General features: G+C 41.2%; 1 protein-coding gene across 5 annotated transcripts in view; it reads right to left on the bottom strand.

Annotated features, from left to right (window-relative positions):
- The window catches only part of ccdc142 (coiled-coil domain containing 142), a 124774-nt gene that overhangs the window by 53391 nt on the left and 54205 nt on the right, over positions 1-17178 (bottom strand). For 3 of the 5 annotated variants that reach the window (XM_033034625.1, XM_033034632.1, XM_033034648.1), the window contains 2 exons: positions 14157-14243; positions 6710-6874 (listed from right to left, as the gene is read on the bottom strand). In XM_033034625.1, the coding sequence (XP_032890516.1) occupies positions 6710-6874; positions 14157-14243 (252 nt within the window). The remainder of the gene's footprint in view (positions 1-6709; positions 6875-14156; positions 14244-17178) is intronic. The other 2 variants (XM_033034658.1, XM_033034639.1) reach the window with 2 other exon arrangements.

Here is a 17178-nt window from a genome sequence, read left to right as displayed (position 1 = left end):
TGCGGTCCCAGCACCGAGCCTTGTGGTACCCCACTAGTCACTGCCTGCCATTCTGAAAGGGACACGTTAATCCCTACTCTTTGTTTCCTGTCTGCCAACCACTTCTCTATCCATGTCAGCACTCCACCCCCAATATCATGTGCCCTCATTTTGCCCATTAATCTCATATGTGGGACCTTATCAAATGCATTCTGAAAGTCCAGGTACACTACATCCACTGGCTCTCCCTTGTCCATTTTCCTAGTTACATCTTCAAAACATTCCAGAAGATTAGTCAAGCATGATTTCCCCTTCGTAAATCCATGCTGACTCAGACCGATCCTGTTACTGCTATCCAAATGTTCGGCTATTTCATCTAATATAATTGACTCCAGCATCTTCCCCACCACCGATGTCAGGCTAACTGGTCTATAATTCCCTGTTTTCTCTCTCCCGCCTTTCTTAAAAAGTGGGATAAGATTAGCTACCCTCCAATCCACAGGAACTGATCCTGAGTCTATAGATCCAACTTTGAACTTAACTAATTTTTTCCTCTTCATATACCTAAAGAAGCTTTTACTATCCTGCTTTATATTCTTGGCTAGCTTGCCTTCGTACTTCATCTTTTCTCCCCGTATTGTCTTTTTGGTTATCTTCTGTAGTTCTTTAAACATTACCCAATCCTCTTGCTTCCCGCTCATCTTTGCTACGTTGTCAGCCATGGTCGTACCTTTCTCCCCTTGGAATCTTTCTTCTTCCTAGGAATCAACTGATCCTGCACCTTCTGTATTATTCCTAGAAACACCTGCCATTTTTGTTCCATTATCATCCCTGCTAGTGTATCTTTCCAGTCAACTTTGGCCAGCTCCTCCCCATGGATCCATAGTCCCCTTTATTCATCTGCAACATTGACACCTCCGATCTACCCTTCTCCCTCTCCAATTGTAGATTAAACCTGATCATGTTATGGTCACTGCCTCCTAATGGCTTATTAACCTCAAGGTCATTACATAACACTCCCTGGTTGACATGGATAGAAAATTGGTTGGCAGACAGGAAACAAAGAGTAGGGATTAACGGGTCCCTTTCAGAATGGCAGGCAGTGACTTGTGGGGTACCGCAAGGTTCGGTGTTGGGACCGCAGCTATATACAATATATATATTAATGATTTAGGTGAAGGGATTCAAAGTAACATTAGCAAATTTGCAGATGACATAAAGATGGGTGGCAGTGTGAACTGTGAAGAGGATGCAGGGTGCCTTGGACATTTTGGGGGAGTGGGCAGATGCAGTTCAATGTGGATAAATGTGAGGTTATCCACTTTGGTAGCAAAAACAGGAAGGCAGATTATCTAATGGAGTCAAGTTGGGAAAAGGGGAAGTACAATGGGATCTGGGGGTCCTTGTTCATCAGTCAATAAAAGTAAGCATGCGGGTACAGTAGGTAGTGAAGAAAGCAAATGGCATGTTGGCCGTCATAACAAGAGGAGTTGAGTATAGGAGCAAAGAGGTCCTTCTGCAGTTGGACGGGCCCTAGTGAGACCACACCTGGAGTATTGTGTGCAGTTTTGGTCTCCCAATTTGAGGAAGGACATTCTTGCTATTGAGGGAATGCAGCGTGTGTTCACCAGGTTAATTCCCAGGATGGCGGGACTGTCATATGTTTATAGAATGGAGCGGCTGGGCTGGTATAATCTAGAATTTTGAAGGATGAGACGGGATCTCATTGAAACATATAAGGTTATTAATGGCCTGGACAAGCTAGAGGCAGGAAACGTGTTCCCGATGTTGGGGGCCACAGTTTAAGAATAAGGGGTAAGCTATTTAGAACAGAGATGAGGAAAAACCTTTTCCAACAGAGAGTTGTGTGTCTATGGAATTCTCTGTCTCAGAGGGCGGTGGAGGCTGGTTCTCTAGATGCTTTCAAGAGAGAGCCAGACAGAGCTCTTAAAGATAGCGGAGTCAAGGGATTTTGGGAGAAGGCAGGAACGGGATAATGATTGTGGATGATCAGCCATGATCACATTGAATGCTTTAAGGGCCGAATGGCCTACTCCTGCACCTATTGTCTGATCTCCCCGTGGCTCAGCACTTTAACTCCCCCTCCCATTCCCAATCTGACCTTTCTGTCCTGGGCCTCCTCCATTGGCAGAGTGAGGCCCAGCGCAAATTGGAGGAACAGCACCTCATATTTCACTTGGGTAGCATGAACATTGATTTCTCTAACTTCAACTAGGCCTTGCTTTCCCTCTCTCTCCATCCCCTCCCCCGTCCAAGCCCCCACCAGTCTTACTGTCTTCGACTACATTCTATCTCTGTCCCACCCACTCCCCTGACATCTGTCTGAAGAAGGGTCTCGACCAGAAACGTCGCCCATTCCTTCTCTCCAGATGCTGCCTGTCCCGCTGAGTTACTCCAGCATTTTGTGCCTACTTTCGATTTTAACCAGCATCTGTAGTTTTTTCCTACACATCCCAACCTACTCAATACCCTGACTGATGTATGCAGTACTGTGGATGTACTGAAAGCTTTCTTGACCACCCATTTACCTGTAATGCCACTTTCAGGGAACCATGTACCTGCATCCCTAGATCCCTCTGATCTACATTTCCCAGAGCCCTGTGAAGGTCCTGCCTTGGTTTGATTTTCCAAAACGCAACACCTTGCACTTATCTGTATTAAATTCCATTAGCCATTCCTCAGCACACTTGCTCATCTGATCAAGATTTCTGATAACCATCTTTGATATCTACTATACCGCCGACTTTAGTGTCATCTACAAATTTATTTGTCATGCCTTCTACATTCTTATCCAATCGTTGATATAAAGCACAAACAGCAATGGGGACCAGCGCTGATCCCTGAGGCACATCACTAGTCACAGGCCTCCAGTCTGAAAATTAACTCCCACCTCCGGTTTCTTTCATGAAGCCAATCATCTCTCCAGTCGGCTAGCTGTCTCTGGATCTCAGACGATCTAACTTTCCAGAACAGCCTGCCATGCGGATCCATATCAAATGCTCTGCTGAAGTCCATTTAGTCAACATCTCTGGCTTTTGTAGTGTAAGGGTTAAATTGACAATTTCAGCTAAAATGTTAAATGGAGTTATCAACTTAATTAGCAGCCATACATTCCACGGTCTACAGAAACAAGTTCATCTCCTCGCACCTGCGATCAGTGCATGGGAAATATTGGGTTGGCGAACAAAACACAGCAATGTTTGAGTCGATGTTCCCAAACAATGTCTAGGTGAGCTGAACAAAACAACAGCAATAGTTGGGTAGACCACCCCTCGCCCCCTGCCTCTAGTAGCGCAGAAACGTTGCAGATAAGGGGGGCTTATGATTGGATCAGGGAGGGGGCAGTCGCGTTGTCTGCTCTGATAAGAAATGCCATAAAGATTGGTGTTGGGCGCACTTTCGAGGAGAGAACCTTAGCCTTGAACCCTGTCGCAAACGGTGCCAGGTGATCTTGAACATAACATCCAGCGGCGTGCTCTGGTGTGTACTTGGGGTTTGCAAGTGCGTTCGGGGATATGTGAGTGTATGTGTCTTATTTAGTAGTGTAATAAATTACTGAGTGAATCAAAACTGTTATCTGAATCCAGTGAGTTATCGAACACAACAGCTTTGCCCTCAACCACCTTTTTGATTACCTCTTAAAGAAACTTGGATCCTTAAGACACAATCGCCCATGGACACAAAACCAGGTTGATTATTCCTCATTAGCAAATACTTATATATCTTTTCTCTCAGAATCCTCTCCAGTCAACTTGCCTGGACAACAGATGTTCGGCTCACTGGTCTATACAATAGACAATAAACAATAGGTGCAGGAGTAGGCCATTCGGCCCTTCGAGCCAGCATCGGCATTCAATGTGATCATGGCTGATCATCCACAATCAGTACCCCGTTCCTGCCTTCTCCCCATATCTTCTGACGCCCCTATCCATAAGAGCTCTATCTAACTCTCTCTTGATAATTCCAGGCTTTTCCTTACACATTTCAAACGTTCATTTTTCATGATGTTGATGGGCAACAAGTAGATAACTGCCAAATGCTCATGATTTATTTATTAATTTTTTATTGATTATTCAATTTCTTAAATTGCCATTCTGTGTGCACCACTATATACAATTACTGGGCTCAATTAACGAAGCATGGTTCATTGAAGAACTGTCCAGGTTAATTAAGATCTTTAAGATTATCTCATTTGGAAAGGTACTGACGTTGCAGTTTAAAATTGAGCAAAAAATTTGGTTCCACAATGCTCACAGTTCAGAATTTATATTCATTTTTAGTATTATTTTTTCCAATTGAATCATAATGTTATTAAAAAATAAACCTCACTAAAGCTGTCTACATTATTGTTTCTTTCCTGATTATTAGCTTTGGTTAATTCCTATTCTATTCATATAAACTAATTTAAATTAGGTTATTAATATACTTTAAACTGAATCTGAAAATTCAAACCTTTTATTTCTCCAGATGAAGATTTACTTTTACTTGCGGTAAATTACTCTAACAATGAAAACATATTTATAGAGCAGGTCCACTAGGAAAATATTGTTTTTAAATGTGTAGGTCATATCTTTCAGGCCAAGGCACCCATTCATAGGCCAGATGAAAGCAACCTTCCACCATCACCCGCTGCTTCCTTCCATGAAGCCAAATTTATATCCATTCAGCTATCTCACCTTGGATTCCTTGCACTCTGACCTTACAGAGCAGCTTACCCTATGGAACCTTGTCGAATGCCTTGCTGAAATCCACATACACAATTTTTACAGCTCTCCCATCATCAACCTATTTGGTCACATCTTCAAAAAACTCATCAGATTCATGAGACATGTACAAAACCATGCTGACTATCCCCAATCAGCCTTTGTCCATCTAACACACCTATATCTTATCCCTCTAAATACTCAGTAGCTTTCTGACCACAGATGTTAGGCTCATTGGTCTGTAGTTCCCAGGCTTTTCCCTGCAGTCCTTCATGAATAGAGACACAACATGTGCTATCCTCCAGTCTTCGGGCACCTTACCAGTATTTAATGATAACTCATAAATCTCAGCCAGGGCATCTGCAATTTCCTCTCTAGCTTCTCACAATGTCCTCTGATATTTCTGATCACGCTCTGGAGATTTGTCTACCTTCATACGTGACAGGACCTTCAGCACCTCTTCGACCTTAATACTGACTGCACTCAAGACACTTCCATTTACTACCCCAAGTGACTGTACACTGATATTTTTCTCTTTGCACTATCAGCGGCACTTGTATATAGCGCGATCAATATGGAGAATACAAATATGCTAAGGCAGTTTGAGATCGAGAAGGAGATGGTGCTGAGGCTCTTGAAGAACATTAAGGCAGATAGGTTTAGTTTATTTAAGTTTAGTTCATTGTTACGTGTACCGAGGTACAATGAAAAGCTTTTGTTGCGTGTCAACCATTGAGCCATTCACAGTGGACAGATTACATGATTAAAAGAATAACGTGAATGATGTTTAGTGCAAGCTAAAGCCAGTAAAGTCTGATTAAAGATAGTCCGAGCATCTCCAATGAGGTAGATAGTAGTTCAGGACTGCTCTCCAGTTGTGGTAGGATGGTTCAGTTGCCTGATAACAGCTGGGAAGAAACTGTCCCTGAATCTGGAGGTGTACGTTTTCACACTTCTATACGTTTTGCCCTTTGGTTTGTGTGATGGTCTGGGTGGGCTGTGTCCACAATTATCTGCAATTTTCTTCGATCTTGGATGGAGCTGTTCCCAAACCATGCTGTGATGCATCTCAATGATGAGAGTTGTTGGGGACATGCCAAACTTCCTAAGCCTTCTAAAGTAGTAGAGGCGTTGGTGTACTTTCTTGGCTGTTGCTTCAATATGGATGGTGCAAAATAAGTTGTTGATGATATGTACTCCAAGAAATTTGAAGCTTTCCAACAATTTGTGTATTAGGAACTGCGACATCAGTAATCAGCTAAATTAACTAAATTATTGTGGAAAAAAAAATCCAGAACAGCAGGAGTTGAAACTTGATCTTATTGGAATAATTGTTGTCTGAAAGATACGACCTACAATGCGGGTCAGGGGAAATGTTAGATATAGTATTCCCTCAATATTGCACAGAGGTTTCAGGCCTAATAATGCACAAAAGTACCAGCAAGGCATGGAACCACAACCTTTTGATTTGAAACAAGAATCTGGTGTTGAACAAATCTGGATGATCATTGATGCTCGAAGGGCCGAATAGCCTACTCCTGCACCTATTGTCTACTGTCTAAAGTGTGACACAAATGTAGGATGGATGGGAGGAAGATACTCAATTAGTACTATTAATAAATGGAATTTATCAGAAATTATTTTTTATATAAGGGGAAAAGATTAAGAATAAAACTGCTAACATGCAATATCCATTTTCTGTATTGATTCTTTGAGACAAAAAGAATAGTAAATTTTAATCTTGGCCTGGTGCATGACATGTCAGCATGAATTTGCTCATCTGATTATCATTCTATTGATTTCAAACAAAATTAGACAGGGTTCACAATTATGACAAATTAAAACAATTGCAGGGAGCAATAACCTGAACAATTGGCTGTCGGCTTCAATACTAAAAAATATATACATATTTGAAATTGCTTTTGAGACCACAACATTTATATATCATGAATTTCTTTCACACAAAACAGACTAAGAATTTTGTGATTCAATACTGATTTGCTGACCTTGATTTTGGCCTTGTTCCTTATTCAGCCATGTTAGCATTGTACAGAGGGGGTGTAAGAGTGCAAGGAACAGCCCAGCTGTCCTGCTTCTTGATGTATCTCCCTTTGTGTCAGAATCAGGAAAACATTTATCCTTCAGCATTGATCCCAAGGTACTGCAGAATACTGGAACAAATATAGCAAGATACAAATTACACAAATCTTAAGATTTACCTCTAAATTTTTATTTTAGTTATCAAATTATATATCTTGAAAAACTCCTTCAGATTGGTTAAAATGACCAGCAAGGATACTAAGAGTCATGAAGTCTTACAGTGTGGAAGCAGGCCCATCGGCCCAACTTCCAGTCCTACCCTCCTTCATTTGACCCATATCCCCCTAAACCTGTCCTGTTCATATACCTGTCTAAATGTTTCTTAAACGTTGCAATAGTAAAAGCTGGTGCTATAATGGGCAAAAAGACATTCTGAATTAAAACAAGAACAATATCCTTGCATCTGTGTCATGTTTTGAACTGAAAAAAATCAAAGATGCCTCACCAAATCATAATCAGACAATTATGGATGCTGGTCCACAGAACATTGATGAAGAAGTATAGGGAGGAACTGCAGATGCTGGTTTACACTGAAGACAAACTGGATGCAGAAGTATTGATTTGAAATTTGAAAGGCATCTTGAAAACAAACTTGCAGCGATTTAAAGTTTTTTGTTCGAATAGTGCCCGAGGATTGGCGTACTGTTCCATTGTTTAAAAAGGGTTCTAAGAGTAAACCTAGCAATTATAGACCTGTTAATTTGACTTCAGTGGTGGGCAAATTAATGGAAAAGATACTTAGAGATAATATATATAAGCATCTGGATAAACAGGGTCTGATTAGGAACAGTCAACATGGATTTGTGCCTGGAAGGTCATGTTTGACTAATCTTCTTGAATTTTTTTGAAGAGGTTACTAGGGAAATTGATGAGGGTAAAGCAGTGGATGTTGTCTATATGGACTTTAGTAAGGCCTTTGACAAGGTTCCTCATGGAAGGTTGTTAAGAAGGTTCAATTGTTGGGTATAAATGCAGGAGTAGCAAGATGGATTCAACAGTGGCTGAATGGGAGACGCCATAGAGTAATGGTGGATGGCTGTTTGTCAGGTTGGAGGCAGGTGACTAGTGGGGTGCCACAGGGATCTGTGTTGGGTCCACTGTTGTTTGTCATGTACATCAATGATCTGGATGAAGGTGTGGTAAATTGGATTAGTAAGTATGCAGATGATACTAAGATAGGTGGTGTTGTGGATAATGAAGTAGATTTCCAAAGTCTACAGAGAGATTTAGGCCATTTGGAAGAATGGGCTGAAAGATGGCAGATGGAGTTTAATGCTGATAAGTGTGAGGTGCTACATCTTGGCAGGACAAATCAAAATAGGACATACATGGTAAATGGTAGTGAATTGAGGAATGCAGTTGAACAGAGGGATCTAGGAATAACTGTTCATAGTTCCCTGAAGGTGGAATCTCATGTAGATAGGGTGGTAAAGAAAGCTTTTGGTATGCTAGCCTTTATAAATCAGAGCATTGAGTATAGAAGTTGGGATGTAATGTTAAAATTGTACAAGGCATTGGTGAGACCAATTCTGGAGTATGGTGTACAATTTTGGTCGCCCAATTATAGGAAGGATGTCAACAAAATAGAGAGAGTACAGAGGAGATTTACTAGAATGTTGCCTGGGTTTCAGCAACTAAGTTACAGAGAAAGGTTGAATAAGTTAGGTCTTTATTCTCTGGAGCGCAGAAGGTTAAGGGGGGACTTGATAGAGGTCTTTAAAATGATGAGAGGGATAGACAGAGTTGACGTGGACAAGCTTTTCCCATTGAGAGTAGGGAAGATTCACACAAGAGGACATGACCTCAGAATTAAGGGACAGAAGTTCAGGGGTAACATGAGGGGGAACTTCTTTACTCAGAGAGTGGTAGCTGTGTGGAATGAGCTTCCAGTGGAACTGGTGGAGGCAGGTTCGATTTTATCATTTAAAAATAAATTGGATAGGTATATGGATGGGAAAGGAATGGAGGGTTATGGTCTGAGTGCAGGTAGATGGGACTAGGTGAAAATAATTGTTCGGCACGGACTTGTAGGGCCGAGATGGCCTGTTTCCGTGCTGTAATTGTTATATGGTTATATGGTTCAAAAACATACATCTATCAAAACTGCTACAAGGAAATGGAGATGTACACAAATTTTATTTTAAAAGAGTGAATATGTACCAATATCTGGAAACATTCACAACCAATATTCCTCATGCCAATGAAGGTAACTTTGATAAACAAAATGTGAATATCACATGCATTACATCCTTGCTTTTATATTCTAGACCCCTCAAAATGAACGCTAGCATTATATTTGCCTTCCTTACCGCCGACTCAACCTGTAAATTAACCTTTTGGGAATCCTGCAGCTGCCCTCCCAAGTCCATTTGCATCTCCAATTTCTGAATCCTCTACCCATTTAGAAAGTTGTCTATGCCTTTATTCCTTCTACCAAAGTGCACAACCATACACTTTGCTGTGCTATATTCTATTCGCCACTTCTTTGCCCACTCTCCCAACCTGCAGAACTCTCTGCTTCCTCAACACTACTTGCCCTTTCCACGATCTTTGTAGTACCTGCCAACTTGGCAACAAAGTCACAATTGCATCATCCAGATCATTAACATATAACGTGGAAAGTAGCAGACCCAACACCAACCCCTGCAGAACCATGATCACTTTGAATGGCGGTGCTGGCTCAAAGGGCCGAATGGCCTACTCCTGCACCTATTGTCGATTGTCTATAACACCAGTAGTCACTGGCAGCAAACCAGAAAAGGCCCCCTTTACTCTCATTCTTTGCCTGTGATGGCACAATGATGCAGTGGTAGCGTTGCTTCTTTACAACGGCAGAGATCTGGGTCAATCCTGACTATGCAATGACTGTACAGAATTATACGTTCTCCCTGTGACCGTGTTGGTTTTCTCCAGGATCATAGCAAAAGGATTTGAGTATAAGAGCAGGGAGGTTCTACTGCAGTTGTACAGGGTCTTGGTGAGACCACACCTGGAGTATTGCATACAGTTTTGGTCTCCTAATCTGAGGAAAGACATTCTTGCCATAGAGGGAATACAGAGAAGGTTCACCAGACTGATTCCTGGGATGTCAGAACTTTCATATGAAGAAAGACTGGATAGACTCGGCTTGTACTCGCTAGAATTTAGAAGATTGAGAGGGGATCTTATAGAAACTTACAAAATTCTTAAGGGGTTGGACAGGCTAGATGCAGGAAGATTGTTCCCGATTTTCACAGAGAGTGGTGAATCTCTGGAATTCTCTGCCACAGAAGGTAGTCGAGGCCAGTTCATTGGCTATATTTAAGAGGGAGTTAGATGTGGCCCTTGTGGCTAAAGGGATCAGGGGGTATAGAGAGAAGGCGGGTACGGGATACTGAGCTGGATGATCAGCCATGATCATATTGAATGGCGGTGCAGGCTCGAAGGGCTGAATGGCCTACTCCTGCACATAATTTCTATGTTTCTATGATGTTGGGGAAGTCCAGAACAAGGGTCACAGTTTAAGGATAAGGGGAAAGTCTTTTAGGACCGAGATGAGAAAAACATTTTCACACACAGTGGTGAATCTGTGGAATTCTCTGCCACAGAAGGTAGTTAAGGCCAGTTCATTGGCTATATTTAAGAGGGAGTTAGATGTGGCCCTTGTGGCTAAAAGGATCAGGGGGTATGGAGAGAAGGCAGGTACAGGATACAGAGTTGGATGATCAGCCATGATCATATTGAATGGCGGTGCAGGCTCGAAGGGCCGAATGGCGTACTCCTGCACCTATTTTCTATGTTTCTATGTCCAATTTCCTCCCACACTCCAAAGAGATATAGGTTTGTAAGATAATTGGCTGAAGTAAAATTGTAAATTGTCCTTAGTGTGTAGGATATTGCTAGTGTACGGGATGATAGATGGTTGGAGCAGACTCAGTTGGCCGAAGGACCAGTTTCCGCGCTGTATCTCTATAATTAAAGTCTAAACCTTCAGCCAGTGAGCCAATCTTCTAATACCATGTTTCTAATACATTGTTCAGCAGCTTCACATGTGGCACCTTATCAAAGCCTTTTGAAAATCCAAGTAAACAACATCCACTGACTTTTTTTTGTCTATCCTACTTGTTACCTCCTCAAAAACTCCAGAATTCTCAGGCAAGAGAAATGTTCCCCTGAACAAAACCATGTTCACTTTAGCCTATTTTAACATGTGCTTCCAAGTACCCAGAAACCTCATTCTTAATAATGGATTCTAGAATTGTACCAACCATAGAAGTCCTAATATCTGGCGTATAATTTCCTTTCTTTTGCTTTTCTCTCTTCTTAAACAGTAGAGCTACATTCACGATTTTCTGGTCCTCTGGAACTATGGCTGAATATAGTGATTCTTGAAAGATCTTTACTAATGCCTCCACAATCCCAACAGTTCCTTCTTTCAGAACCCTGGCGTGTAGTCCATCTGGTCCAGGTAACTTATCCATCTTCAGACCTTTCAGTTTCCCAAGCACTTCTCCGCAGTAATAGCGTCTGCTTTCACTTATGCCCCCTGACTCTCTTGAAATACTGGCATAATGCTGGTGTCTTCCACTATAAAGACTGACCACCATTTCTTTGTTGTCCATTACTTCATCAATAATATCTGCCATTCTTTTACAATTTGATATTAGTTCTGTATTAACAATGGCTCAAGAATGAGGGTAGACACAAAATGCTGGAGTAACTCAGCGGGACAGGCAGCATCTCTAGAGAGAAGGAATGGGTGACGTTTCAGATCGAGACCCTTCTTCAGACTGATGTCAGGGGAGTGGGCGGGACAGAGATAGAATGTAGTCGGAGACAGTAAGACTGGTGGGAGAACTGGGAAGGGGGAGGGGTTGGAGAGAGAGGGAAAGCAAGGGCTATTTGAAGTTAGAGAAATCAATGCTCATACCGCTGGGGTATAAACTACCCAAGTGAAATATGAGGTGCTGTTTCTCCAATTTGCGCTGGGCCTCACTCTGACAATGGAGGAGGCCCAGGACAGAAAGGTCAGATTGGGAATGGGAGGGGGAATTAAAGTGCTGAGCCCCCGGGAGATCAGGTAGGTTAAAGCAACTGAGCGGAGGTGTTCAGCGAAACAATCACCGAGCCTGCGCTTGGTCTCGCCAATGTACAGAAGTTGACACCTGGAACAGCGGATACAAGCGATGAGGTTGGAAGAGGTGCAAGTGAACCTCTGCCTCACCTGAAAATACTGTCAGGGTCCTTGGATGGAGTCGAGGGTGGAGGCAAAGGGACAGGTGTTGCATCTCCTGCGGTTGCAGGGGAAAGTACCTGGGGATGTGGTGGTTTGGGTGGGAAGGGATAAGTCGACCAGAGAGTTGCGGAGGGAACGGTCTCTACAGAAAGCAGAAAGGGGTGGAAATGGGAAGATGTGGCCAGTAGTGGGATCCCGTTGGAGGTGGTGAAAGTGTTGGAGAATTATATGCTGTATGCGATGGGATGGAAGGTGGGGACAAGGAGGACTCTGTCCTTGTTACGGATGGGGGAACAAGAGCGGAGCTGCGGGATATCAAGGAGACCCTAGTGAGAGCCTCATCTATAATGGAAGAGGGGAACACCCGTTTCCTAAAGAATGCGGACATCTCCAAAGATCTAGTATGCTGCACTGTATTAAAGCACACACGCACGCACACACACACTAATTCCTAGGACATATTAAAGTTACCTAATCTTAGCTGAGTCAGCAGTACAATTTGACTCAGTCTCTCTAGATAAGGGAAAGGATAATGAAATTAACAATTTTTAGTTGTCATCCGACTCATTATCTTGTATGTGCCATGTGGAATGGGGAAGTGCAAGCTACAAATAGGCTACCTATCATTTACAAATTTATTTAATTATGTAAAATAGCTGGTTCTGAACACCTGTGAAACCATACACTATTTACTTAAAAAAGGCTATTAAACCACAAACAATTTTATTCCACATCTTAGAAATAGCATTCACTGACAATTTAACTGTAGATTTAAATATATTTAAATTTACTTAATATATTAATAATTATTTCAGATCTTTCTTGATAAATATCCACAGTCAAAATATACTTAAGCCTGGAAACATTTAAATCCCAAAAGTAAATGGGAATTCTAAAAGTTATTATTTTTACACCATAATCCAATTATATCACAGTTCTCCTGTAACATTACTCCTAAAATCATTACTTCTGCAACATATAAAATAATTCCACTTAGACAGGTACTTAGATTTTAAAAGACTGGATGGATACGGGGCTAATGCAGGCAAATGGGTTGAGCATTGATAGGCATTGCTATCAGCATGAAAAAGGTGGGCCTACAGGATCCGCCTCTGTGCCATACGTTTCTGTGAGTCCAATCTCAAAAGCTTAAAAGCACAATATCGTTGGAATACCAGGAACAGCAGATGTTGGAATCTTAAGAACATAAAGTGCTGGAGGAACTCAGCAAGTCAGGCAGCATATGTGGAGGGAATGATGAGTCCAAAGAAGAGTCCCAACCGGAAACGGCACCTATCCAATAGCACAGATCCTGCCTGGCCTGCTGAGTTACTCCAGCACTTTGTGTGTTTCATATGGTTAGTCTTCCTGTTTTTGCCAATCGTTCGAGCCTTGGTTTCAGTGTTCAAGTTCACATTTATTGTCACATGCACCCATTAGTACAGTGCTATTTGAGTTACCATACAGCCACACGAATAAAAAGAACACAAGAGAATTCAACATAAACATCCACCACTTTGTCGCCGGGTTTAAAAAATTCTGCAAAATTATTTTATAACCCCAATTTAAAAAAAATTGTGTTGCTAATATATCTAAATAATCTGATTTTCATCTGCTGATAACGTTACTGATAACATTATTGATAACGTTATTTTTAATTTATTCATTCATGGGATGTGGCTTTTATTTGCAATATATTGCCACATAAAACTGGATGTCTTACTGGGCATTGACCACATTGGATTGGGAATCGTAGATTGGCTGAAGATGGTAGATCAAATGTGTGTTTATAACAAATAATAACACAAGTGGGTAACATTACCAATGTTCATTTTCTATTCCAAATTTACTTAAACAATTGAATTTAAATGCCACAGCTTTTCTGCTGTGATTCAAATTGTGCAGTCCAGACCTCTGGACGCAAGTCCAAAAAATTAGGCATTAAGTCAAATATTAAAAGAAGGTTTGACATTATTTAGAATAGAGGTTCCCAATTATTTGTTTTGCTACTTGTCACTACAACGTGCTTTTTTCTGCACCACCTGTGCAATTCTTCATTCTACTAATAATTACTGAATACATTTACAATTGCTCCACTTTTAATGTTTACATCCCCTCCTCTACACGAGTTTTAGTACCTTGATCCCAATGAACGAGAGCAACCCGTGACCACATGGAGAGACAAAGATCCTTTACAAATGGCTCACAGTCACTTGGCAGAATTCCTAAAGAGAAAGAAAATCAAGCATTTGAAGGCCACTTGCACAAAAGAAAAACTCCTTGAAATACTTCAGCAAATTCCATTACTGAAACCATGCAAGCAGATTAGGTGAAATCTGTAAATTTCAACTTCGCTAATGCTTTTTTTTGCTGCTGTTTAAATCTTTCTTCCTACATCATGCATTATTACAACCTTGAATTTAGAATGCCAATTCCGCCCACAGTAGCATCCCTAAATTAGATGCAAGATGGTGTAGCGATGTGTTAATAATGATCATAGGAGTATAATCTCTGCCAAATGAAATAATCAAACTAGTTTGTTTCCCATCGAGCCAAATAATATTCTGAACGCTAAACACCAAATCCTGTCCACAGAGTCCTAAATCCTATAAATTCGTCTTTCTTGAAGAACAAATGATTAACAGATGTGGGTAAAAAACACCTTATAATAATCAGAAGTCAAATTTAATCATTTATAAACATAGTATACTTTATTATTCATGAAGATGAAAAATGATATATATTTTGTTGTTGATGCTGCCTTATAGCTTCAGCAAACCTAAGGTCAACCCTGACCCCTGCTGTCGTTTAAATGGAATTTGCACGAATCCCATGAATTTCTCTCTGATGTACTGCTTTCTTTCCACAAACCAAGGACATGCAGGTAGCTAGATTAAACACAAAATGCTGGAGTAACTCAGCAGGACAGACAGCATCTCTGAATAGGAATGGGTGACGTTTCGGGTTGAGACCCTTCTTCAGACTGAGAATCAGGGGAGAGGGAGACACTGAGGTAAGGAAGGGTAATGTGTGAAAACGAGACATCAAAAGGGATAGAATGTTGCAGTACTCTCGTCAGAGAGAAAAGGAGAATTTCTTCAAAGTAGGAATACCTTGAGGAGATTTCACAGTGGGGCAGTGAAGAAGTTCTCCTCCTCTCTCCGACGAAAGTTCAGCAACATTATATCCCCTTTGATGTCTTTTTTTCACACCTTACCCTTCCTTATCTGTCACCCTCTCCCTTGACTGTAGGTCTGAAGAAGGGTCTCAACCCAAAACGTCATCAATTCCTTCTATCCAGAGATCCTGCCGGTCCCGCTGAGTTACTTGAGCATTTTGTGTCTATCTTCAGTGCAAATCAGCATCTGCAGTTCCTTCCTACACAGGTTGCTAGATCATCTGGCCCCTATAAATTGGCCCTAGTGCATAGCTTCGTAGTACGATCTGAATGGAGTTGAGGAGAATGTGAAGATAATAAAATGAGAATAATTCAGTTATGTAAAGGGTGCTTGATCGTTGGTGCCTACTTGGTGGACCTAAGTTTCAGTTACCATGTTAAGGATTCTAATATCATAAGTGATAGAATTAGGCCATTCGGCCCATTAAGTCTACTCCGCCATTCAATCATGGCTGATTTAGCTCTCCCTCCCTCCATTCACCTGCCTTCTCCCCATAACCTCTGACATCCATACTAATTGAGAATCGATCTATCTCTGCCATAAGTATATCTATCAACTTGGCCGCCACTGCCTTCTACGGCAAATAATCCACAGATTCACCACCCTCTGACCAAATAAATTCCTCCTCATCTCCTTCCTAAAGGAATGTCCTTTAATTCTGAGGCTATGATCTCTAGTCCTACACTCTCCCACGTTGAAACAACCTCTCCACGTCCATTCTATCCAAGTCTTTCAATATTCTGTACGTTTCAATGAGGTCCCCCCTCATTCTTCTAAACTCCAGTGAATATAGGCCCAGTGCCGTCAAATGCTCATCATATGTTAACCTATTCATTCCTGGAATAATTATCTCTATTGAATGTGATACATAAAATATTAGCAAAATTATTGAGAAGCTGCTTTTAATTAGATTTAAGAAACATCTCTATTATAAAGCAATTACTGTTAAGAACATAAAACAGTACAACAGTGAAAGGGTCTCAACCCGAAACGTCACCAATTCCTTCTCTCCAGAGATGCTGCCTGTCCAGCTTTTTGTGTTTACCATAAAACAGTACAACACAGAAACAGACCCATTGGTCCATAATTTCTAGAACGAACATGATGCCACATTAATCCCAATCATTTTAATGTTCTGGATCAGCCTATCATGAGGGATTTTATCCAGACTAAAATCCAGACGAATAACACACTATGCTATCCCTCATCGATCACCTTTGTCATCACCTCAACAAACTCAATCAAGTTAGTAAACATGACCTATCACTGACAAAGCCATGCTGACTGTCCGTAATTTCTTCCAAATGTGAGTAAAGCCAACACAAGGATCACTATCATATAATTTCCTGGATTATCTCTATTTCCCACCTAAAACAAAGTAGTATTGGCTACTCCATGATCTCATCTCTGGCTAGAGAGAATACAAAGATGCTTGTCAAAGCCCCTCCAATCTCTCTTGCATGGGATAGATACCATCAGACCCTTGAGATGTTTCCAATCTTAATACTTTTCAAGAGACCCAACACCTTATTGATAATCTCCTTAATAATCTCAAATTAGCATATCAGGCTACCCCTCACTGATCTGACTATCCTCTACATTCTCCTTGGTGAACACAGATGTAAAGTTCCCATATGGTACCTCGCTGAAATCCTCTGACTCCATGCATAAATTCCTTCCTGGTCCTACCATCTCCCAAGTTTTCCTCTTGCTTTTGAATGTATGTATAAAAAGCCTTGAGATGTTCTTTAATCTGATTTACCAATGACATTTCATGGCTCCATTGGCCTATCTAATTGCCTGCTTGAGCTCGTTCTTACTTTCTTTCTGATTTCAGCTCCCTCAATCATACATATGCTTCCTTTTCTTTGAGCAAACTTTACAACATCTTTGGTCAGACAAGATTCCCTTCCCTCACCATCCTTAACTTTCCTTCTTACTGGAACATGCCAGTCATGAACTCTGATCAGCTGGGTTTTTT

This window comes from Amblyraja radiata, chromosome 1 (genome assembly GCF_010909765.2).
Source record: "Amblyraja radiata isolate CabotCenter1 chromosome 1, sAmbRad1.1.pri, whole genome shotgun sequence".
In the NCBI taxonomy this organism is placed as follows: domain Eukaryota; kingdom Metazoa; phylum Chordata; class Chondrichthyes; order Rajiformes; family Rajidae; genus Amblyraja; species Amblyraja radiata.
Note: the sequence above shows the minus strand (reverse complement) of the source record. Positions and strands in the feature narration are given on the sequence as shown.